At 38.4% G+C, this 25,779-nt stretch overlaps 2 protein-coding genes across 2 annotated transcripts in view; both read right to left on the reverse strand.

Annotated features, from left to right (window-relative positions):
• The window catches only part of LOC143718368 (uncharacterized), a 295,554-nt gene extending 274,709 nt beyond the window's left edge, over nucleotides 1–20,845 (reverse strand). Inside the window, exon 1 of the mRNA XM_077209475.1 lies at nucleotides 20,830–20,845. The gene's annotated coding sequence lies outside the window, so the exon portion shown is untranslated. The remainder of the gene's footprint in view (nucleotides 1–20,829) is intronic.
• Nucleotides 9,418–25,779, reverse strand: part of LOC143718562 (uncharacterized) — a 62,097-nt gene continuing 45,735 nt past the window's right edge. The window contains exons 4-6 of the mRNA XM_077209580.1: nucleotides 21,870–21,943; nucleotides 20,830–20,904; nucleotides 9,418–10,758 (exon numbers count right to left, since the gene is read on the reverse strand). Of these exons, the coding sequence (XP_077065695.1) occupies nucleotides 9,977–10,758; nucleotides 20,830–20,904; nucleotides 21,870–21,943 (931 nt within the window). The 3' untranslated portion in view covers nucleotides 9,418–9,976. The remainder of the gene's footprint in view (nucleotides 10,759–20,829; nucleotides 20,905–21,869; nucleotides 21,944–25,779) is intronic.

The following is a 25,779-nucleotide window of genomic DNA, read 5'->3' on the forward strand; positions in this document are numbered from 1 at the left end:
CCAGGCGTACCCTCATTAATCTCAACAAGTCTGCCGTTACAGCCGAACATGCATCAATTTTTCTCCTAATTTCTTGGCTTGGTGGTGCTTGAAATCGCATGTTATCATATAACTCTTTCAATTAAAACTCTTGCCTCTCAACCTCATCCATCATGTCACACAAGTCACTTTCAGAGCACTCATGTTTTAACTTTAAACGGACATCTCTAACTTGAAACTTCCATTTCTCATATGCAGATTTAAACTTCTTCTCCTTTTGAGTCCGTTCTTGCTCTTTTAACTCCTGCATCTTTGGTGTTAAACGTTTATCACGGGAAGATTTTCTGATTTCAGTTGTCTCTAATAAAACAGAATTAAGCTCTTTAAGTCTTGCCTCAGATTTCTCTGTGCATGATGCACATGATACATGTCGATCCCTCACAACACCACCCATATTCTCATTCTCTGCAAATAAGACTGCTTGCTCTTGTGATGGAGAATCATTTTGCTCAGCTTAATCGCCCTGGACTGACATTTTTTTTGGTATTTGCACTTTAACAAATAGTACAAAATATGGAATATATAATCGCAATAGATAGCAGTAAACAACCACACTCAACTTAAATCAATGCCCTTAACACTTGAATATTTAACTACTTAAAATCTTAAACACATTACAATCACAACAGTTAAGAACCAATTACCTCCAGGACATTTTTTTCCTATGACAAATGTACATTAACTTGTAACCATCCATCGTTAACAAAAAATATCATTTAATATTGTACATCTAACCTGCTGATGCACAGCTGACACAAGGTTGCGTGGGAAGATCCTCCATTGGCGATCATGTAGCAGATTTGCACACTAAAGCTCGCAACAGTCCATCACAGAAGGCAAACACTGCACGCCCAAACGTTTTAGTTCACCACGGGACACAGTGAAAAGTCCAAGTAAGGCGCAACAAAGCCGCGCGCTGAAGACGGCAGTATCAATCACCACAGGAAACATTCAACCCGCGCGCAGTGACCCTGAAGTGGCAGGCTGCACGCCGAAAATGGAGGATCACTGCCAAAGCACATCTCGAAGTCGGTAAGATGGAGTTAGGCTACGTTTTCACTGTAACTACTCGCTGGTTACAAACAGTCCACGCTTCCGAAGTACTGATGTCCATTTTTTGTTTATTCAAGAGACACCGTGAAAACTAGACACAAAAGGAAAACAAACCATAATTTTACACACATCACCACTACAAACACAAACATAATATACAAAATATTAATACTTTAACCGTATTCGCCTGGTAACCAACAGTAGATTAAGTCAGGAGCACTAGTATGGGTATCTGAGTTTCACATCTCACCATTCCGTTGACGCTAACACGTCCAGGTGAAATAATCAGCATGGGTCACATGACCTCAACTTAAGTAAACTGAATAATAATAATAAAATACAAATGGCCACCAAATTATGAAATTATCACAATACAAAAATAGACATTTAAACTATAAGGTCAAAAAATAAATAAATAAACATTAACCACCGAAATCACCAAGATGTCATAACCCACAGCTGACCTTCACGTCAGCTACACCAACAATAAACCTCCCCTTAAATATACAACTAGTAGCCAGTACTTACCAATACCGAACTCCCGCAAATAAACCAGAAAAAGCCAAACTAACCAATTTAAAATCTATAAGTTTACAAAACCAAATATTTAACGACAACTAACGAAATATTTAGCAAAATTATCATCGATTTAACGAAATTAAATCATTAACTTAAAGGACGAGCCCCCACATTTGTCACAACTGGCTCAAAGCCGTGGCAAATGAATGGAGGACACAGTCTGGTTGATATGATCTTTACAAAAGATTTATTAACATGAATAAAAAGAATATATAGAACAAAAAGGCAACACAATTTCTATAAGACACATGATCAAGTAAAAGACAGAACCAAATTTAGTTAAATACCAAGTTCAAAACAAAGACCAGAATCAAGAACAAAGTAACCAGGAGCACGCTCACACCACACCAACAAAACCCAAGCTTTATAGAGGGAAGAACAGGTGGCCATCTTTCACTTGATGAGGTCTCCCAGCCACACCCACTGGTAGCCGTAACAGGAGAAACCCGTCACAATTATCATTTTCTTCCTGAACAAGCATGCACCCGAGGCCGTGTTGCTTTCACATTCACATGAATCACTGCACAGTTCGAGTGCAACCGAACTCAGACCACCTCCTTCAGTTAGGGTGCTTTCAAACTGGCAGTTTAGTTCGGAACGGGACACGGTTCGCATGAAAAATCGCTAATGTGAACGCTGTCATGTGGACCCGGGTGCGCACTTTAGCATTCAGACACAATATAATACAATATGTTTTTTTTCTTGTTCCTGTTTTCCATTGGAAAAATTAGGGTGCTTTTACACTGTGCTCGTTAGCTGCGGTCCGAAGCCGAGCGCGATTGTTCCCGGCGCCCCCCGCAGCGTTGGTCTCGTTTTACACTCAACTTGATTCTATCGAACTCTGGTGCGTTTGCGTGCATCTTACGTCATTGCAAACGTGCACGGCGCATGATAGAAAACACGACGCGAGTCAATATATTGTGTTTTTTATTAATTTGGTGCTATTATTCATAGCTGAGTAAACAACACAGGTTAACTGTGTGTGTGTTTCGCATAAGCTGTCTTTCCGCTGCTAAATGGACTCTTTTGAGGAGACAGTGAATTTCCATTAATTTGTTGCCCTGCATGCACGCACTGTGCGCGAATACACTGCAGACTCACTCTTGCTCGTACCCAGGGTAAATCTTCATCCCTTACGTGTGTTTTATTTAACTAAATACATCATAATCGGCTAAAACGCATGTGCAGGATACTTTACTTCCTGAACAAGTGCGCACCCGAGTCCGTGTTGCTTTCACATACACGCGAACCGCGGGACGGTTCGGGAGCAACCGAACTCAGACCAGCTCCTCCAGGTAGTCTCGGGTTCGGTACCCCAGTGCGCACCTGGGTCCCATGACAGCGTTCACATTAGCGATTTTTCATGCGAACCGTGCCCCGTTCCGAACTAAACTGCCAGTGTGAAAGCCCCCTTAGTATGAATGCTTCTTGTTTGCTGATTGGCTGCATATTGTGACCCTCATATTTAACCCTAATAAATATAATTTTTATTCACTTGTCTTTTTCTCTCATTGGTAAACTAATGATAATGATATTTAAACTTTCCAGTCAAATCTATTATGTGGCATTCAGTGACATGTGTTTTAAATGATAAAAGTAAATATTTATTTATTTATTTCAGCCTGTAGGTTGAGTCGTGAGAAGGGATATTATTTAAACTGCGATGGCGTTGATGGCGGTCTCTCTCTCTCTGTGTTTGCTGGGTCTCTCGCCGCCTCTCTACAGGTATTTTACTTAAACTTCAGTTTGTTTGTTTTTGTCTTTTTCAGTAACAGGTAGAGGATTTATTTTCTTCGTTCACTTTTTGTTTGTTAGTTAGATCAGCGAGGAAAGCAGTGCATTAGACAGTTTTGATTAATATGCTGTTTTAATGTTGACTGATGAATGCGTTATTTTACATATGTATATGATTACAAATGATCTATTTTTTTTTTTTCTTCACCTGTGTTTTGATTAGGAGATTCAGTGCTGTTTCAGAAGATGCCCCCTACTGTATAACAGTGACAGTAACACAGATAACCAGAATATTCTGTCAATGGCAGGAAAAGAGTTAATTGTTTTATTTTCTTTGTATTAAAACCTTACGGCTTAATCAGTCACCAAAACCAAACAATCGCCTGTGTTCTCTTATAAGTTCGGCCCTTGCCTTTTTGAATGGTGTAAATGACCTAAAGTTGGTTTTGGGCCTTAAAATTAAACTATAAATGGTAAGAAAAAAAACAGTCAGCTTAATGTAAGTATTAAATGTGGTTAATTGTAAAAATAACTGTGTAATATTATACACTAGAGTTGTGTGAGGTGGGATAAATAAATCGTGATCTGCTGTGACGTCACCATCGTTTTGCATTGTGGTCTATGGATCTGCCTGAAGTGTACTTGTCGAGTAGACTTGCTAAATTTGAGGGTCTGTCCAAATAAACTTCCGTCGTCCACTTGACGAAGTTGAACACACTTCAAAATGGCAGCGTAGATTCCCACGAGGGGAAGTGCTTAGTGAAGTTGGCGAGTGCGTGTCTAAAAGTGGAGTGAAACGCAGCCTGGGGATTGTGCTAACTGGGGACATGCATGTGCACGTAAATCATTTTACCTGACTTTTCAGCAGATTCGTCCAAAGCTATTTTACATGAAACACAAAAAAAGACAAATATTTTCCACATTATTTGTAAATGTTAGTATCATTATTGGACTGTTTTGTATCCTCAGTCTCGGTTCTCAAGTACTTCATGCAGTTTGAACTGTTCTCGTGTCGCGCCTCCCAAGCCACGCCCACATTATTTTGCTTCAATGGAAACTGATGATGAAACTTTAAATAAATTTGAGCGCATTAAATAAAGTCGATTTTTTTGTTTCTTTGTAGTGTATAGTGGGGTTGCCAACTTCAGAAAAGGAAAATTAGGGACAATCGTGGTCCTTTATAGGAAAATAAGGGACACTCAAAATATTAGTCCCTTATATAACATATGTAAAATATATCATATGTAAAATAAAATAAAGTAAAATATAACCTTTATATCTTTCCTTTTCCTTTAGTCCCCCCTTGTCTGGCTTATGCTACTCTAAGCAATGTCTGAACTTTATTTTGAGCACTTCCTGCATTGTTTTGCCTCTTCATGAAGACTCGCTTGCTGGATTCCTCATTTGTAAGTCGCTTTGGACACAAGCGTCTGCTAGATGACTAAAAGTAAGTGTAAAGATTTGTAGTGTACCACACAATGTCGTTTCAGTGTCTGCAGTCAAGTGTGTGTACAAAAAGTTCTCAGATATAAACACATTTATTTTGCTTAACCTATTCATGGACAATTAAATGATCAAAATAATTTTAATGTCATAAAAAAAAAATTTAAAACAGCATTTTCCTAGTATTGATTTATTTTATTTCTCTCCCAAAAAAAAATAAATAAATAAATATTGACCCCAAACGTTTGAACGGTAGTTTATAATGTTACAAAAGCTTTCTAATTCAGATAAATGCTGTTCTTTGGAACTTTCTATTCATCAAAGTATCATGAAAAGAAATGTACATGACTGTTTGCAACATTGGTAATATTAATAAATGTTTTAAATGTGCATCAAATCATCATATTATAGTGATTTCTGAAGGATCATGTGACACTGAAGACTGGAGTAATGATGCTGAAAATTCAGCTTTGATCACAGAAATACATTACATTTTACTCTTCACATAGAACAGTTATTTTAAATTGTAATAATATTTCACAATATTACTGGTTTTGTATTTTTAATCAAATAAATGCATTCAATGTAATGTTATGAACATGTTTAAAGCATATTTGTCTTTTCTTTTTGTTATTATTATTAACATTATTGTATAGATATAACAAACTAAACTAAATTCAGCAGCTGAACTGACGTCACTCCAGCTTGTGCTGTATGATTTGGTACAGGTTCTGTGATGAACATGGTATTGATGGGTCCCGGCACAGACAAATAAAAGTAATTGTGGAAGGAATAGCTTGAATCTGAAACTGCAAACACACAAAACTTTTTTAGAGGAGTGGTTTTCTCTCTTCTGTCTTAAAAATAAACTCGAAGGAAATTCTTATGTTCAATGACTACCATTGTCCGTGGTTTATGCCAGCATTGCAGGTACTACTTTAAAATATTTGTCACAGTTGTGTTTTGTTTAGTTTGTTTTCATTTAGAGTTGTCTGCGGCTGGGTTTACACTTGGCATTAACATGTGATCACCGTGGCCAATCAGGAGGATAACAGATCGGATCTCGCATTCCCGCGAAAAAAAAAAAAAAAAGGATGGCTACAGTGCAAAGTTGACCTTTCTTTTAAAAACAGTTTTCAGTTGGCGGACATTTTACAAATCTCGCAAAATGAGGAGGATGAAGAGGCTGCAAGTGTTAATACTGTGGATAGATGCCGTAATGAAAACGGTACAGAGAAACGGGTCCGAGAACGTTGCCAGCTGTGGTGGGAAAAATGCGCGTTCTTTACAGAAAATGAACGGTTCTGCAAGTTTCGGGTGCGAAGGCAAACATTTCAGTATATTTGTGGTGTACTTCGCACTCGACTGTTTCATTCCCATCAGAAGTGCGTTTAACGATATTAGATGTTAGTAGTGTATTAATGTTAGTAAAACGATAACCATGAAAGCTTTGCAGCGGCAGCCTATACTGTAACCACTTGGATTTATGTATTATTTATAGTAAAATCATGCTGTTAATCTTACTTATTAAAGATTGCAGATTCTTTTGCAAAACCTTGCTATTTTTACTAGTCTAAAAACAGGAAACACACATGAACTGGGTTTTCAGGACAGTTAACCATAAGCCTTTAGCATACGATTAAACTGTGTTGCGGTTCATCGACCTGTATATAGAGCCTCTAATGCTGATTTCACCTGACAGCCTGTCTCTATATGATACTAAATAACACAAACATTAGACTTTTCTTACCTTCTTAACCGTGAATATATGAGGCTACATTTAAAACATTCTAACAATGTGTATTAGTGAGTACATAACTTACCTTCAATTCCCTATAGGCATAGTTACTTTACATCCAGGGCAGAGGATTTAGATGTAGGTTACATAAACATATTAAAGTGGTCTAATATTCATAAACATGAACATCTAAACTCTGTTGAATATCGCATGTGATGAATCTGTCACCGTCTGCTGGAAAGTCCGGTGAAATGATTTGCACATGATCCCCAGTTGATCCATAACACCGACAGTAATGAAAGGGAGAGCACACACTTTATTACAGTTCATCAGGGTTGTTTTACAAATATATAGTGTTTACCAGTTTTTTAGGCACCCCTGGAATTTTTTTTTTAACAGCACATCATCTGATCTGACAAGATTGTAAAGCTGTCAATTCAAGTTAAAACTAAAACGGTCAAGCTAATTATCAACATGATGTATTGTTGGAAAAGGAACATTAAAATGTCATTATTTTATAGAGTTGAGACACTTGAGACACGGGACTATACAAAGGTACAAGCACCTTAAACATTTTTTTTTAAATTGACCCACTTTAACTGCCCCACTTACTTTAATGCACAGGTCCATATTCTCCATAATAAAGCTATAATCATTAAAAAAAATTAATACATAAAAATAGCAACAAGCATAAAATGACAATTTAGAGGGAAGAACTTTTAATTGTGGCCTCAGCCTACATGTCATGTCAATGCTTTAAAATGAATCTGTGTAAGCTGTTCAGGAGGGAAATGAGTAATGACAAGGAAAATCTCTTTTTGTTTTAAAATCCCTCTAAGGTAAAAATGTTCCCTATTCAAAACAACACTTAACACGACTCACTTCTACATTTGATCCACGATTTTGAAATTTCGATAAAAAATATATTTTTTTTACTCAATCTGAATGCATTTCATAAAAAAAGTACACAGCCCTCTTTATATATGTATGTGTGTGTGTGTGTGTGTCACACCGTGATTATATATATATATATATATATATATATATATATATATATAAAAGAATTATATATATAGACAATTTTCCACCAGATGTCACCAATTCATCCAGTCATTGGATTTAACATGTTCTAGCTTTTTTTAAAAAATGTATTATAAACTTATTATAAGATTAATGTCTCCGGTCAGATTCTACCGTGGACAATACGAAATCGACCCCGAAATGTACAATACCAGAGGGTTAAACGAATTAACTATTTTTTGATTTGCTAGCAAAGTACTGTTTGATAAGTTAAAAAAACCTAAACATTTGTAATCCTGTTTACTACACACGTCTACTGAGGTAATACAACCACATACAAAACTTGAAACCACTTGCTTGAATGTGCAGCTGCTGACATTTTTTCAAATAAATTACATTTGTTCACGGAGAAGCAAAGAATTATGGGTTATATGTAACAATGAAGGAGACACCACATGCATCCTACATATTCTACATATAGTCTACATATGAGACGGCCTTGATGACGTGTGCAGAGGTAAACAACGCAACCTTCGAAACGAGACACAGCTACTGACCTGGGCCGTGTTACCCAAAAGCATCGTAAGCTTATTGTATCGTAGTGATTATTTGATTGTATTTTATTGTTGTCTTTTTTTAAATGCAATGTAAACAAAAATATTTATACCAGAGTGGTTCTGAATACTCGATTCTGATTGTCTGGAAGGTGTTCAGTAAAGTAGATCCAAGTCAGTTGAATAACTGTTATATATATATATGCAGTGTTTTCACACACATACGTCACTCGCACACACAAAGATTGGAGATCGCACTGCTCACACAGAAACATTCAGGAGCACAGAAACTTATAATAGCTGCCCCACAACTTTTCTTATCAAAATCAAAATAGTTTCACTACAGATTCGCTACATTATTCTTCTCAGCAACGAGGGGGTAACATTGCTATTCTGAAGGAATTTAACTCATAGCTTTGTTGTTAATAGAGAAATGCTGAACAGACACCGGTAATTCACACACAAATCCCTCATCTCTGTCTCTCTGTAATTAATTCAAGTAAATGCTACGATTTATTCATTTAAAAGAATGTAAACTTACACACTATTTAGTCTCTATCTGTCGGTTTAAAAGATGGCAGATTGCTAGATCTAACGAGCCATAACTGACAAAAATAACTACATCAATAACAGCTTTAAATTGTCAATATTGGTAAATGACCATAATATAAGTGGGATTTTCCACGGCTAGCTCTGCATTAAACTATCTCAATGCACTCTGCTGAAAGTACTAGTTGTATACTTATAAAAGTTCTATTTTAATACTGCTTGGGACTAATTTTTCCAACTTTTGGTGTATAAGAGTATAATTGTAACAGTAGTAAACTAAGTATACAACTAGTTTACAACTAAGGTTTTCATTTGTACTGGAACTATACTACAAGTGAAATTGAATGTATACTAGTAGTTTACTAGTTAAATACATTGAGTTTCTGCAAGTAGCCTACGCTTTGAACTATATTCTCAGTAAACTACTAGTTTAGTAGTTTTATACTGCAAATAAATTTGTAAGTTTTCTTTAAGTGAACATTATACTCTTATTTTTTATATTCTTTTTGCACTTTCTATTTTATACTTAAAATATACATTTTAATACACTTTAACTCGTTTTAAAAACTTTGCCAGCCAGCGGCAGGATTTTTTATAAGTTTCACAAAAATGGCCACCAGAATATTATGTTGTATCAATAAACAATATCAATATAAAGCAAAATACAGACTAATAAAAGAAAGATAAGACCCTCTGCTTTTAAACAACAAAAATGTTGTTCTAGCGTCATGCATTCTTGTTTTCTAATCAACACTTGAATGTGGGTATGTTTCATGAAAAAAAAAAAATTTTGAACAGAAAGCTGAAGAAATCATCTTTTGGTCAAAGACAACGTCCGGATCGATGATCAAAACACAGATGGAGTAGATTGAGTCCTTCAACAGCCCGAAGCTCCACAGTTGTTCCCTCTTCATGGGCTCAACACGTCATTCAGTGACATTAGGATGTTTTAGATTTTTATGCTGTTCAATGATGATCGCGTTAGATTACATGTGCGTAGCAATGCATTGCTTGTTTATGCTTTTACTTATATAGACTGAAATTATACTTTGTTTTATTTTTAAAGAAGTATATTTAATAGCACACTTGAATAAACTTCTTTAAGGGGAGTCTTTAACAAAGAACGAAAACAGGGTCTCACATTTTCATGCCTTTTCCTATGTATTTGTAAGTGTGATACTTTTATAAGACTGATCACAGCTGAGTTGTCTTTCTCCATAGTGAATGCACAGATGATTGCTGAAATTTCTCCTTTTTCTAAAACTCATCACACTGAGGAAAGCGGCAATTTCTTTTCAGAATGAGTTTGCAAATGCCGTTTCAGCTCTGTGTGATACGTGAAACTCTTCTCACACTGAAAACACTTGTAAGGCTTCTCTCCAGTGTGAGATCTTATGTGGATCTTAAGGTTTCCTTTAATCGTAAAACTCTTTCCACACTGAGGACAGGTGAAAGGCTTTTCTCCAGTGTGAACTCTCGTATGATTCTCAAGGTATACTCTCTTTGTGAAACTCTTTCCACACTGATGGCACATAACACAGTTCTCTTCAGTGTGAATCCTCATGTGATCATTAAGGTGTACTTTATGTCTGAAACTCTTCCCACACAGTTTGCAGGTGAATGGCTTCTCTCCGGTGTGAACTTTCATGTGAGTCGTAAGATTTCCTTGGAGTGAGAAGCTCTTTCCACACTGTTGGCAGGAGTGAGGCTTCTCTCCCCTGTGAACTCTCAAGTGGCCATTAAGGTTTTTTTTCTCTGTAAATCTCTTTCCACACTGAGGGCATGTGAACGGTTTCTCTCCTGTGTGGATTTTCAAGTGGGCTTTAAGGCTGCCTTTTCGATTGAAACTCTTTCCACACTGAGGGCAGGTGAAAGGCTTCTCTCCATTGTGAACTCTCATCTGAACTTTAAGGTTTCTAGTTCCTGTTTTATGAGTCTGTGAGTAACTAAGAGATTTTGCCCCAGTCATGAAATCATGACATTTCTCATACTGATCTTCCTCTTCCATTTCATTAAGTTCTTGACTCTCCTCTTTCAGCTCCACCAGGTCTAGAGTAAAAAGAAGCAAAAACAAGTTAACACCATTTACACATGTAAAACATCAAATCCAACATGTATTCTAGATCCTATACCCACTAAACGACAAAAAACTTTTTATCAAAATTGTTAAATCCACGCTTTCTTTAAGACATGTCCCAAATACTCTTAAACTAGCAGTTATCAAGACCCTTATAAAAACCCACAGTAGAGCACTGTAGAAGAATGCAAAACCAAAACAAGAACAACTTTCCTAGTTGTGTCAAACTAAGTACACCCTATGATTCAAACCTTTAGTAGCAATAACGTTATGGTTATGACTGTAACCAATGTTTCTTGAGAACAGGGTACGATACACTCCGTCGATGAAGCTTTTGGGGAACGCCTCCACCGGTGTCTCAAACGCTTATCTAATCACGGCAATCTTATTGACCGATGACACCCTATGTTATCACTACTAGTGAGACCTAGATGTATATAAGGGTTGCCTAGAGAACATGTGATCCACTTATTGTCTGAAGGGACTGTTCAGCAGGCATCCCTGTGGCATGACAAAAGACGTTTGCTGCGTCCGAAAACTGGTAAATGCTACCTTCGGAGGACACATTACAAGATCGGAAGGCATCAAGGCACGTCCGAATGCATTGTTAGTTTCACTTCCTGTCTCCTGTGATACCTTCATCTGATCAGTTTTTGAAGGCAGCATAGATGTGTCATTCATTGCCTTTGATATCCCAGAATACTGTGTTTTCCATTCTGTGACAGTTGAGCTAGAAAAATAAGGATGGCATCTGAAAGTTACGGCTGGTCATCAGTTTGTGTGTAAATGTAAATTTTTGATCAATGTTTCCACTTATGTCATTTCTAAGGAGAAATTACTATTGTAGTCATTCAATATTTACTTAGTTTTCACAAAAGCTTGCTCTATTTTGCTGTAGATCATTAAACCGTAACACTGCCTCAGAAGTCTGTCCGAAATCAGTTTTGTGAGGAACCTTCGTGCGCAAACGCTGCCTGGAAAGTCATTGCCTGATAGGGCAGCGAGGCAAAAAAGTCACTGCGGTTCTCCGGGAACAAAGGTTACAGTCGTAACCTGAGACGTTCCCTTTTGAAAGGGAACTCGCACTGCGTCGATGATGCTTTGGGAGCGATATATCAGCGCAACCATGCTGAGGGGAGTGCATGCCAATTATTGCTGTGACAAAACCGCCAGAAAATGTCAGTTTCACTGAAATGCCAAACACTCACCCTTCAGGCTGTCAGTGATAGTATTCCCTATGGTCACTGCCAAAGCTATGAGCCTCAAAGAGGCCTTCGATACAACGAAAGCCTACCAAGGCCGCTTAAAGGCTTGGAACCAACAATTCCAGTGGAAGGGGTTCCTTTAACCCTCTGGGGTCGACGGTATCGCGGGCAATACCAGCTCACTTTTTTTCTTATCAGTGCAAAAGAGACTTAAAATACTCTGTTGATTTTGATCTTACATATAAGTGTCATACATCATTCAAAACTGTTAAATGTCTTCTTTTATTTGTGTACACTCATGATAAAAACAAAATGTTGTGTTTTTCGTAAAATAAAGAAAATAAACGATGCGCGTTCTGCCGTCTCTCCCAATGTGAAGTTCATTCTGAAACGCGACAGGTGTTCCTCCGATTTCGCATCCAGCCGTGCATGAGCGCAAAACCTCACAACACCCGCCCCTGTCAGTGATTGGTTGGAACACTTTATTTTGGTTTTGAGTGGTGGTTGTACACATTTGTTTTTGTGTGCAGATCTCAGAGCCTAGGCTGCCTACAGAGACGCGGTTTTTGGACGGCATGCTTATGGGGCGGGCAGCTAGCGGATCGTTAGGAAAGATTAGACATTTATTTTTGGGCCTGAAATCACTGATACAACCTTTAACTCAGCGAATGTTTGTCAGACAGACTTGACATGTATGTCTTTAAAAAGCTTGGAATCTCTATTTTTAAATGATGTAAATTATATCAAAAGCAAATATTCTCTGTTTAAGTAATCAGTATGAAAGCAACGACATGTAGTTTCTCAAACCCGTCCTAATTAACTCTAATATGACCACACCCACGCGCGCAAGAGCGATTGACATGCAAATGATCCACGTGAAGGAGCAGACCTGAAAATGCCCTCATCACCTCAAAACAAAGAATCAGCGACTTCAGTTTGGAAGACAGTTTGTGCTGCGTTGTGCTGAGCACCTTGGATTTATCTCAGAGGAACGCAATTTGAAGATTAGAAAGATTTTTAAGGTAAAACATCCACTCATAATGTTATTGTTATATAAACTTTACATTGCGCAAATATTCAAACTGGTGCCAGATGGTGTTTACTCTAATATGGTGAATATTAATGTTTAGAAAAGTGTTTTACTGTTAAATACTGTGTTTGTGGATATCTGCTCAAACGTAGATACGTATATGTGGTAACAATAATGTTTCATAGTTTGGAGCGGCTCGATCGCTTCAGTAAATGTTCTCTACAAGTGCTGTGAGTTTCAGTCAGTCGCGCGATGCGTTTGTAAAGCAAAAACACCCCAAACAATAGGCTTCATGTTTTCCAATCTCATTTCATAACGTCATAACGAATGGAAATGGAAAGGAATGGAAACATTTGAAGTAACATATGATCCATATATTTTTCTCTAGAGTAGTGTTTCTGAAGTGTTCATTTTTAATGATTTATAGGCTGCCTGCTATAGGCTATTGTTATTGTTAATTTATGCAGCCCTACACATAAAATGAACACCAGGTTGGTTGTGCCTTTATATTTATGTGTCGCCTACACGTATATGCCTACAAGGCACAACCAACCTGGTGTTCATTATATATATATATATATATATATATATATATATATATATATATATATATATATATATATATATAGTGTGTGTGTGTGTGTGTGTGTGTGTGGATTTTGTACATTTTAAATCGCAATTTTAACCAGTAATATCTAAAATGTATTCCCAAAATCGTGCAGCCTATAGTTTATCTTGATATCAGCATCTTCACAGTTTTTTTTTTTTTTTTTTACAAGACCAGATGCCACTGGATGAGTCCTGCTGACTTCAACATTCACATGAGTCTGTACATGAACATGGTAAAATGAAAAATCAAACACCTTGGAAATGACAGGTATGTAGGCTACTATGTTTCAGGAATGGCACAAAGTTATGTGACTGTTCAAGTCTCTGTCTTTAGATCAATGTATTGAATAATGTGCTTTTTTAGTCCTTTGTTGTGTATCTTTGGATTCAATCCAAACAATCAAAAATCCATTCTTTTTTAAATCTCCTCATTCTTTGTGTAAGGATCCTCATTATGATTGGGCCAGTTAGCACCTGATAGGGCCATTAGTGGAGGGTCTTTGTCTTTCTAAGGTGTGAAAAACTATATATTAATGGGTGCTTTACGCCTCCTCGCATAAAGCTTTCTTACACAAATCATGTCTTACAAATTTTAAATCAATATATTGTCTTATCTGAATGAGTAGTCAGGATGGTTTTCACATAGTTTTGGAGCAAATATTCTAGGCTACGTGATACAATTTCCAAATGTCTTGTGAAGAAATAATCAGTATGTATTTTATGACCTTATTTCAGTGACATTTGTTTTTATTTTTTTCACAAACGACGCATAGACGTCATTATCTCAAAACTAAAAACTTTTAAATACATGCTGCTGACATATTACTGTAGCAGAGTTTGTGCTGAATACAGTGTAATCAGACTTTAGCCATGAAAATGTCACAAGTAACAGAAATAAGCACAAATGTCAGAGCATGTCAGAACACCTCCAGGACCCAGAAAACACCTCAGACCCCAGAGGGTTAAGGGAATATGGCCGGGGGGTCCAAGAGGAGTCCCTTCCAATCACTTTCTGAGGGGGACATAAAGTCAACCCCGCATGCCACTGGGGAGACTGACCTGGTCTAATTTACTGACCTTGTCTTGCCAACAACCAGCGGTTTCTTAAACAGAGTCTCTAAGATTAATTGCCTAACTTGTGGAGGCATCCGATGGGGAGTAGAACTCAGCATAGCATTGATAACCTGATAAGTATTGACCAGGCTCTGGGCTAGAATCAGGGAGGCTCCATGGGAGCCAGCAACGTGATACTTTATGCCTTTGCACTGCTAAGCATCCAACTCGTTGGAGAGCCGCCTTCAAGGACTAAGCCTGTTAAGGCCTAATTACTTGATAGCGAGACTGTTAGCAGAGCTTGCCTCAGACGCCAGGTGCTCTCACAGACATTTCTGTGGGCCTGGTTATACTTATTTAACATTTCCAACTGGCATTATACTCAGCATAAGTGCTATCGACCCTTTAAAGCAAGTTGAGTACAATCTTACGCTACCGGATTATCGAGGATGCCTACTCTAAGGCCTACAGCTTCGAATGTCATGGGCGTCACCCAGGCAGTGCTTTGACTTTGCTTTGCTTTGAGCATACTCAACCATCCCAAGTGGGAGGGAGTAACTGATCTGTCTCTAGCCTGGGTGGTTAAGGGTTGTGGTGGATTTTTTAATAAGATAAAGATTAATTATGTTACTAACCACAAAGATATGAATTATACTAACACCTCGTGATAAGTTCTAACACTTCCTTTCCTTCTATGTCTGAGGATGACTAAAATTTCCATTCCTGATTCTAACAATAAAATCTAAATCAATCTTACTTCCTTTTTCCCTAGGATGTAGATATCAGACGAACTCTAACCTACTAAACTTCTGACTTAATATACCTTTGGTCAAAAGGAACTCTGAAATTGCAGTAACCATTATATTGTGAAATGATTTATTAAAATATTAACCCCTCACAATGTTTTTTGATGATACAGGATATTTTGCTGATGCTTAAATGATGCATTTTGCTGATGCTTTCGATAAAACCATTCATTCCTTGCTATAGGTGAGGAAGTATTGTCTAAATCATCAAAATCAACATATATGTTAGACCCTTTACCGACCAAGCTACTGAAAGGAGTGCCTCCCAGAAGGTGTAGATCATCTTCTTAATATAATGAATTCTTCATTGTCATTAGGATACGTACCAAAAACGTTTAAAGGGGTGGTAAAACACATTTTTTCGAAGGCTTGATTGTGTTTGTGGGGTGCACTGTAACGTGTTCATGCTTCATTTTTAAAAAACTGCATTATTTTCATATATTTTACCTTTATTCTACACTGCTCTGTCCCTCCTTGTAATATGGGCTCAGATTGGTTAGCTGGCCCAGTGTGTTGTGATTCGCTAACTGATTAGTGCACGTTCTCCGGAAACGTCACGCCCCTTGCCTTTACCGGTAGTTTGTGATTTGGTGTATTATAAAGAATGGCGTCAATAAAACCAATCGGACCCAGAGAATGTTAGTGAAGATGATCGAGCAGAACCTGTTCAAGAACGGCTGTTAAACAACGTTTCAGAAAGGTTAGTTTTTTGTTGTTGTTTTTGTCTCATTACTTTTTAGATACGCTGTTATTTAATTGTACTAATTATTATAGTATTACAAAAATAAGCTTCATAAACAAGAATTTCATATAATCGTTCTAACAAATTATACCACCGTTCTCAAAGGGATTTTTTTGAGTAAAGACTGCGGATCTATAGTGATTGTTACTGACTGTGTGGCACCGTTACTTTTGTATTTTTAGAACGATTGTAGCCAAATATCTGTCGCCAGAACTATTAACCCAAAACGAACACTAAACATTAGCTTTACTAACGTTACAGTAGCCAAATCAAACACAGAACCATGTTTAGTATGCCTGTAGATAAACAACCATGTAGATAAACATAAAAAGCTCTAATCAAAGAATAATTTGAACTAATTCCAAGTTCGCTGTTGAGATAAAAAAAAGTTTGTAACGTTAGGTGTTTGTCGGATAACGTTAAGTATGAATGAGCTTTTAAGAAACTGGTTTGCAGAGCCAAACAGCGTTGTCATTTGTTTACTTCCTTGTTACAACGTAACGTACAATTAACAATACGAACTATTACAGGAAAACACATAGACGAAAAAGAAATCATACTTACAGGTCGTGGCCCGTAAACAGCTTCTGTTTTTAAAGTTGGAACTGCTCCATCTTTCAGCACAAGCCGTTGTGCGAATCCTGCATTGAACTCGCAAAGATTGTGGAAGCTTTCCTCCGTTAAATGTGGAGCACAGACAGCGAGATTTGTGTAATAATTATGAGGGACCGAGTTAAAAATTTATTTAACCGGCAACAACAGCCTAGTATACCACAACAACTCTTCTCCAAAGAAATATAAAATGGCCTCGTCCCCCTTATTAAGTATTCTCGGAGGAGGGGTTTGGTGGGGTTAGTGATGTCAGCAACCCTGGAGGAATGTCGTGTAGTCCCTACCGGCCGTTTGCTGTAATCCTTAGAAATTGATTTCTTTAAAGCAAATATCTCCCTTTGCTTTGAACTTTGAGCGCTGTAACTTTGCAGATGTTGTTCATGCTCAAACAGTAACATTACACACTAGCTAAAGTTAGAAATGTGAAATCATGTTTTACCACCCCTTAAAGCTGGCTGTCATCAACTCTTTCCCCCGAATTGACGGAAATTTCTGTCTTTCTGTGTTTCACTGCAGGGGGCGCTATTACGCATTTTCTAAGAGTACTGAATCTCCAGATCAAAACAGGCAAAGAAGCAGAAACAAGAGATATCATATGTAAGCAGATGCATATGTAAAATAACGCGATCATCAACATTAAACAGAATATAAATCAAAACTGCCAGGGGCCTGTACCATGATGGTAGTTGAACAAACTCAGGGTTGCAGGATTAGTTTCGAGTTGACAAAACCAATCCAACCAGGCTTTGTTGGTACCATGATGCTGATCATCAACTTTCTCTGTCAACTTAGGCTTTGATACTGAGTTTAGGAGTTTAGGTGTGACATCAGTGGCTAACAGCCAATCCCATGCTGAGAAAGAGTGAAACTCATTCAAAGCTTATTTGAATTAATTTCTCGCGAGAGAAGCAGCGCAATTCACTTATTAAATAAAAGTATTAAAATAGTAAGAATTTAAACAAATTTACACACTAAGAAGAAAATAGCTGTCTATGAAAGAGGACAAATAAAAGAAAAAGTCTCGCTACTGTATATCAGTGCAAGTAAAAGTTGTGAAGTTAGTTTATACACTTGATAAAGGTAGAGAGAGAATTGAACATTTAAGCTCATGGCATTTTATAGCTTCATCTATTTATTCTAAAGCATATCTATATATATATATATATATATATATATATATATATATATATATCCTTTATATATTTATTCATTTAAAATCTATGTAATAATAATAATTGATAAACTAAAATTGTATGTGTGATCGATTAAGGGTATAATAATTACATAAATATCTAAATCATACAAATTTATTATTCTAAATAAGAATTATTAAAAGCCAGACGATTTTGTCTTTAAAAAATCATTTACTATGTAGTGACCTTTAATTTGGAGTAGAAACAGGTGGAGTTTATCGAAACAGACATGTCACTTTGCTCACAGCTGATTGGTCCAAGAATCTCCCTTCCAGATATAGTCATGATTTTCTCAGCTTTTTGCTCGATATGTTGCTTTACTATGAAACTTACAAACATTCAAGTGTTGATAAAAAAGGAGTGCGTGAAGCTAAAAAGCTAAAATAAAAAGGTTTTGTTGTTGTTGTTTAAAACCAGATGGTCTGTTCTCTTTTGATATATTGCATATTCATATAACAAAATATTCTGGGGGCCATGAACATTTTGTGAAAATGATCAAAAATGTTGGTGGTGACTTGCCACTTTTCCAAAAAATGCGCACAGGGAGTTAAACCTCTCATTACAAAAATGCAACACTTGGACCTAAAGAAATAGTTAATTACAGGCCGATCTCAAATCTACCCTTTTTGTCAAAGATTCCAGAAAAGGCAGTATCCTCACAACCTTTTTAGAAATAAATGGTATCTGCAAGGATTCCCAGTCAGGATTTAGACCGTATCATAGTACTGAGACTGCTCTCATTAGAGTCACAAATGATTTGCTCTTATCATGCTATTGTGGTTGTATCTCTCTATTAGTGTTACTGGATCTTAGTGCTGCATTTGATACTATTGACCACAACATTCTTTTGAATAGACTAGAAAACTATGTTGGCATTAGTGGAATTGCACTAGCATGGTTTAAAACATACTTATCTGACCGCTATCAGTTTGCAGCAGTAAATGAAGAGATGTCTTATCGGTCACAAGTTCAGTATGGCGTACCACAAGGCTCAGTACTAGGACCGTTGCTTTTCACTGTAATGCTGATGATAATCAGCTTTAAATTTCTTCACGCCCGGACGAAACATAAATATATTTAAATTTCATGCATTCATGACCTCAAGGCTAGATTATTTAAATGCTCTACTGGGTGGTTGCCCTGCACGCTTAAAGGATTAGTTCACCTCAAAATGAAAATTTCCTAATAATTTACTCACCCCAATGCCATCCAAGATATCCATGTCTTTCTTTCCTCAGTGGAAGAAATTTTTTTTTTTGAGATAAACATTTATGGATTTTTCTTCGAATAATGGACTTCAATGGCAACCAACGTTTTGAAGTCCAATCAATGCAGTTTCAAAGGTTTTGAAGTGCTTCAACAGTCTGTGCACGATCGCAGCTGAGGAGGAGGGTCTTATCTAGTGAAACAATAGGTCATTTTCAAAAAAACATTTTATATACTTTTTAACTACAATTGTTCGGATTGAGCTGATCTGCAACACGCCGGGAACTATGTCATCACGTTGAAAGGTCACGCTTGATGTCGCCAGCGCCGGCGGAAGTACCGCTCCACTGTTTACAAAGCGACCGTGCGAAGGAGGATAGTTCAAATTGTATAGTATGTTGAATGACATATTTATGTCTTTGTGTCATATTATACCGCTTTGTAAATAGCAGGGCGGTACTTTCACCGGACATCAAGCGTGTTAATTTCTCTTCCACTGAGGAAAGAAAGACATGGATATCTTGGATGGCATTGGGGTGAGTAAATTATTAGGAAATTTTAATTTTGAGGTGAACTAATCCTTTAATAAAAAAACTTCAGCTGGTCCAAAATGCAGCCGCTAGAGTTCTTACCAGAACCAGGAAGTATGACCATATTAGCCCGGTTCTGTCAACACTGCATTGGCTCCATACTAAACACTGTATACACTTTAAATATTGCTGATTACTTACAAAGCACTAAATGGTTTAGCTCCCCAGTACTTGAGTGAGCTCTTAACGCATTATAGTCCTTCACGTCTATTGCGATCTCAAAATTCTGGTCAGTTGATAAAACCTAGAATATCAAAATCAGCTGCACGCGGTAGATTATTTTCCTATTTCAGACCCTTTGACTTCAGTCAAACACTTGTCAAATGGGAGACAGATAAATAATAGTCATCATACTCTATGGAAACATACAATAGCAGGTCATTAGTATAAAATTAATATTTAACTCCACATTTCTTACAAATGAATTCTAGGGGCAACATATTCAATGAAGTTGGTCCAGGAATCAACCCTTGTAGAATCCCCCAAGAAATATTAATCGATGATGCGCCAAAGGTCTCAATCCTAACTGAACATACCCTGTCCTGCAAATATGAGGGGAAGCATTTAAGGGCTACACCCTTGATACCCACGTGATCTCTGAGATGTTCTACTACGATGACATGGTATAGGCTATCAAAGGCAGCATTCAAATCCAGCAACAATATGGCAGCACTGGTTCAAGAGCACTTGATCATTACAGTTACTTGATAATTAGTCCTATCAACTATGTTCAGTTTTGTGGAAAGGTTTTTGTGAATAATTTTGAATGATGAATAGCCTATTGTCAGATTCCATGTCCATCCCACAAAAATGTGACAAAAACCTTTTAGAAAGAAATGTAATAAATGCTGTTTACATTTCATTTCTTTCTAAAAGGTGTTTTTCAGTCCTATTTCATTTTAAAAGTTATTATTTCAAGTAGTAAAGATGTTTTAATCAGTAGCCTATGCCTGGAAAGAAAGAATGACAGAAGAAAGACTTTGATGATAAAACCAACGTGTTTGTTCCTCAGTTTCTTCATGTTTGACTCTGAATGTTTCTTCAATCTTCACGTCTTCACTCTCCTCTTTAATGTAACATTACGAAACCAGACTCCACTAACATTACTTATTTCCTTTCAGCAGGTATCTTAAAGAATTCAAAAGAAGAAAAAGGCTGATGTACCAAAAATCTACTCTCAGTTTATTATCACAAATGGCATGGTTACAATTGTTAAATGTTGGCAAATATTACTATCCAGCGGCACACAAATGGCCCACAGCACTGCCCCGCTATCACACAGAAACGTAGTGCCACGAACACCTCAATCTCAGTTAGCACAGCACCACAAATAGAAACAACTCTGTACACCGCAAGCTCTGAACTGGATAGTGCATATGAAACCACACCAACTCTACACCAAAAGCTAGCTTTGGGCAAGTGCTGCACAGTATTATAGTACCGTTTACAATACCATTTGCCAGACAAAACAAACAGACCAACAACCATCCCTTCAAAAGAAAGAAAGAAAAGAACAAACAAAACAAATAAACAGCATGTACAATAAACCTTGGAGGTACCATATAATTCTTAAAATTACAAAAAGGGGGAGAAAGCGGCAATTACACCCCAGAGCACTCCGTTTCTGCAACAAATCGCAAGCATACCATAAGCACATAGCATCAAACCAACTGCACAAGTTTCTTTCCATCTGTATTGTCCTTCCCTGGGTTACAAAAGAGTGTTTCCCACTGTATAATATCCCACCCACAACATACCACACAGAATAAATACATAACATCTTTTTTTTCCCACAGCAGTAATTCACCACATTTAAGCAGAGAAGGCACAACAAATAGTACAGTCTTTCCAACATTAATGCATTAAATTACATAATTACATCAATCTACCTTGCGCTAAGGGTCCCCGCTCGGCTACTAGGTTTCCGTTTGTGACCAACGAGACTAAAAACGAGGAAGATAGCTCCATTAAAATGTGTCCTCGATTACCGAGCTTCCTAACTTGCACGCAACAGTCAATTAAAAACAAGGTGCTTACCGTTCCTGTTTACCACGACGGACAGGAATATGTTGCCAGTGCAAATGAAAAGCTCTCGTTGCTCCCGCTCACCGCTGGGAACAAAAGAGAGACGTTAGCGTGTGACTTAACTGCGTCAGTTCAAGGCATCGTGCTTGACAAATAAACTGTCGCCAATAATAGGCGCTTACCGTCCCCGCGTCTCGACTGAGAACAAAGGGCAATGAGCCCGACGGATAAATAAATTACTCTCGTCCCACTTTTAAATGCCGCACTTGACGCGCGCTGACTAGGCCAACTAAACAAACAACTCATCAACACGGTGCGCTGCTTTTATCTACTTCCTAATTCCAAACACCCCCATAACACCTGCGTGGAAACTATGCAGGGAAGTTAGCCTGCAACAAACTCCCTCTATAGGAAGGGAGTAGATATCAATAGCCTACTTGATCTGGTCACATTAATAAACGCCATCTTTATAATAGTGTTTCAATAATAGTGTCTCCCTAGTTCAGTAGTCAGCGCACTGGTAAGAGAGTCAGTCAGAGAGAGAGTTAATGGACTTAAATGACCTGATTAGACCAAAAAAAAAACTAGTTATACAAATTAATAAAAGAACACATTATACAGACAATTATTATTTAAACATTTATGATTTATATGTATTTATTTGTAGATTATATTTAATAGATTAGATTGTGATGAAAACATTGTCAGTTGATTTGTAGAAGTTGTCATTCCACATGTTTGTGTTGTTGTTCTTGCTGCATTTACACTGGTCAATAGAGGTGGGCAGATCGATACTAATATCGATAATATCGATACCAACGTTGGTATCGGTATTGATCGATACCAACGTGAAAATATCGATACTTAAGTTTCAGTTTCTCTCGTTTTGCGACCTGACCGTGTTTGTCAAAATGCTGCTGCTGTCACAGAGCAGAGCAAGCTCTCTGTAATCATCCTCCCAAGAGTGCTCTGCTCTCCTCCCCCTCTCCTGTGTTGTACCGTCACGTGACTCACCACTAGCGCGCTACTCAGGACTAACCCCACCCCTGGGTGATTCTATAATTGGAGATACATTTTGCATTTCAATAAAAAAATAAAAAAAAGGTTGTCATAATTTGTCACAATTGTCATTGTTTAAGAATTACCTTGAAAACACTTTAAAGTTGATATATTCAGTGCTATACAAATACAGATAGTTTATTATTTTCTCTATTTTATATAAATATCACCTGTTCATAGTTATTTTCGTCAATTCTGTTACGGACGAACAACCAAATATATAGAAGTAACAGTACATCAAAAAAATGATGATTCTTTTTTCATTTGTCATGTAGTCCTTTTATTCAGGCCTTTAAAACAGATATTAAATGTTATATTTATACAATTTCAAAATTAGATTCACCCCCAGGCAATAGTGGATTATCCAAAGGGTGCACTTGTTTTTTTATCAAATTACTTGAACATTACAGGGTAGAGATAAAACTATAACATATATCTTACTCTTGCACAATATAAAAATAACAATATTACGTAGTTTGATATTTCAATGTATTATCTCATTAATATTCAAGATGAAAGACTAAAAACAGAATTGACACATCTGGCAACAGAATTGATGGGGGTAACAGAATTGACCCAAACCAACCAGAACATGCCTATAACAAGAAAATAACTGCTGAGTTATTGAGAAATACTCAACCAGATATCCCTCTGGATCTCTACATGCCGTGTCACAACCTTGGTCGGGGGTGGAATTAATCTGAGGATGTCCTCATGTGGGTACCAATGAACATCTTCACGACCAGGCCAAAACAATCTATTTTTTCCTATTTGGTGCATGCACTTGACCCTCACATAAGTCTCATTGACCTCCAGGATGGTACCAGGATAGATATCATGGTCATATGTGAGGACACACCATTGTCCAACCACATCCTGGCTCTCCCAGTGAATGTCTGTCTGTTGGTCTTCATCTCTCTCTTCAACAGCTCTCTCTTCTCCAACGGCTCTCTCTTCTCCAACGGCTCTCTCTTCTCCAACGGCTCTCTTCAACTGTTCTCTCTTCTTCAACGGCTCTCTCTTCTCAAACGGCTCTCTCTTCTCCAATGGTTCTCTCTTCTCCAACGGTTCTCTCTTCTCCAACGGTTCTCTCTTCTCCAACGGCTCTCTCTTCTCCAACGGCTCTCTCCAACGGTTCTCACTTCTCCAACGGCTCTCTCTTCTCCAACGGTTCTCTCTTCTCCAACGGTTCTCTCTTCTCCAACGGTTCTCTCTTCTCCAACGGCTCTCTCTTCTCCAACGGCTCTCTCTTCTCCAACGGCTCTCTCCAACGGTTCTCTCTTCTCCAACGGCTCTCTCTTCTCCAACGGCTCTCTTCAACTGTTCTCTCTTCTTCAACGGCTCTCTCTTCTCCAACGGCTCTCTCTTCTCCAACGGTTCTCTCTTCTCCAACGGCTCTCCCTTCTCCAACGGCTCTCTCTTCTCCAACGGCTCTCTCCAACGGTTCTCACTTCTCCAACGGTTCTCTCTTCTCCAATGGTTCTCTCTTCTCCAACGGTTCTCTCTTCTCCAATGGTTCTCTCTTCTCCAACGGTTCTCTCTTCTCCAACGGCTCTCTCCAACGGTTCTCTCTTCTCCAACGGTTCGCTCTTCTCCAACGGTTTTCTTTTCTCCAACGGTTCTCACTTCTCCAACGGCTCTCTCTTCTCCAACGGCTCTCTCTTCTTCAACAGCTCTCTCTTCTTCAACAGCTCTCTCTTCTCCAACGGCTCTCTCCAACGGTTCTCTCTTCTTCAACGGCTCTCTCTTCTCCAACGGCTCTCTCTTCTCCAACGGCTCTCTCTTCTCCAACGGCTCTCTCTTCTCCAACGGTTCTCTCTTCTTCAACAGCTCTCTCTTCTCCAACGGCTCTCTCCAACTGTTCTCTCTTCTTCAACGGCTCTCTCTTCACCAAAGGCTCTCTCCAACGGTTCTCTCTTCTCCAACGGCTCTCTCTTCTCCAATGGTTCTCTCTTCTCCAACGGCTCTCTCTTCTCCAACGGTTCTCTCTTCTCCAACGGCTCTCTCTTCTCCAACGGCTCTCTCTTCTCCAACGGTTCTCTCTTCTCCAACGGCTCTCTCTTCTCCAACGGCTCTCTCTTCTCCAACGGTTCTCTCTTCTCCAACGGTTCTCTCTTCTCCAACGGTTCTCTCTTCTCCAACGGCTCTCTCTTCTCCAACGGCTCGCTCTTCTCCAACGGCTCTCTCTTCTCCAACGGCTCTCTCTTCTCCAACGGCTCTCTCTTCTTCAACGGCTTCCTCTTCTCCAACGGTTCTCTCTTCTCCAACGGCTCTCTTCTCCAACGGCTCTCTCTTCTCCAACGGCTCTCTCTTCTCCAACGGCTCTCTCCAACGGTTCTCTCTTCTCCAACGGCTCTCTCTTCTCCAACGGTTCTGTCTTCTCCAACGGCTCTCTCAAACGGTTCTCTCTTCTTCAACGGCTCTCTCCAACGGTTCTCTCTTCTCCAACGGTTCTCTCTTGTCCAACGGTTCTCTCTTCTCCAACGACTCTCTCTTCTCCAACGGCTCTCTCCAACGGTTCTCTCTTCTCCAATGGTTCTCTCTTCTCCAACGGCTCTCTCTTCTCCAACGGTTCTCTCTTCTCCAACGGCTCTCTCCAACGGTTCTCTCTTCTCCAACGGTTCTCTCTTCTCCAACAGCTCTCTCCAACGGTTCTCTCTTCTTCAACAGCTCTCTCTTCTCCAACGATTTTCTTTTCTCCAACGGCTCTCTCCAACGGTTCTCTCTTCTCCAACGGCTCTCTCTTCTCCAACGGTTCTGTCTTCTCCAACGGCTCTCTCAAACGGTTCTCTCTTCTTCAACGGCTCTCTCTTCTCCAACGGCTCTCTCTTCTCCAACGGCTCTCTCTTCTCCAACGGCTCTC

The sequence above is a fragment of the Siphateles boraxobius genome, unplaced genomic scaffold, assembly GCF_051911475.1.
Source record: "Siphateles boraxobius isolate OS27281-9 unplaced genomic scaffold, OSU_SipBor_1 61, whole genome shotgun sequence".
Classification (NCBI taxonomy): domain Eukaryota; kingdom Metazoa; phylum Chordata; class Actinopteri; order Cypriniformes; family Leuciscidae; genus Siphateles; species Siphateles boraxobius.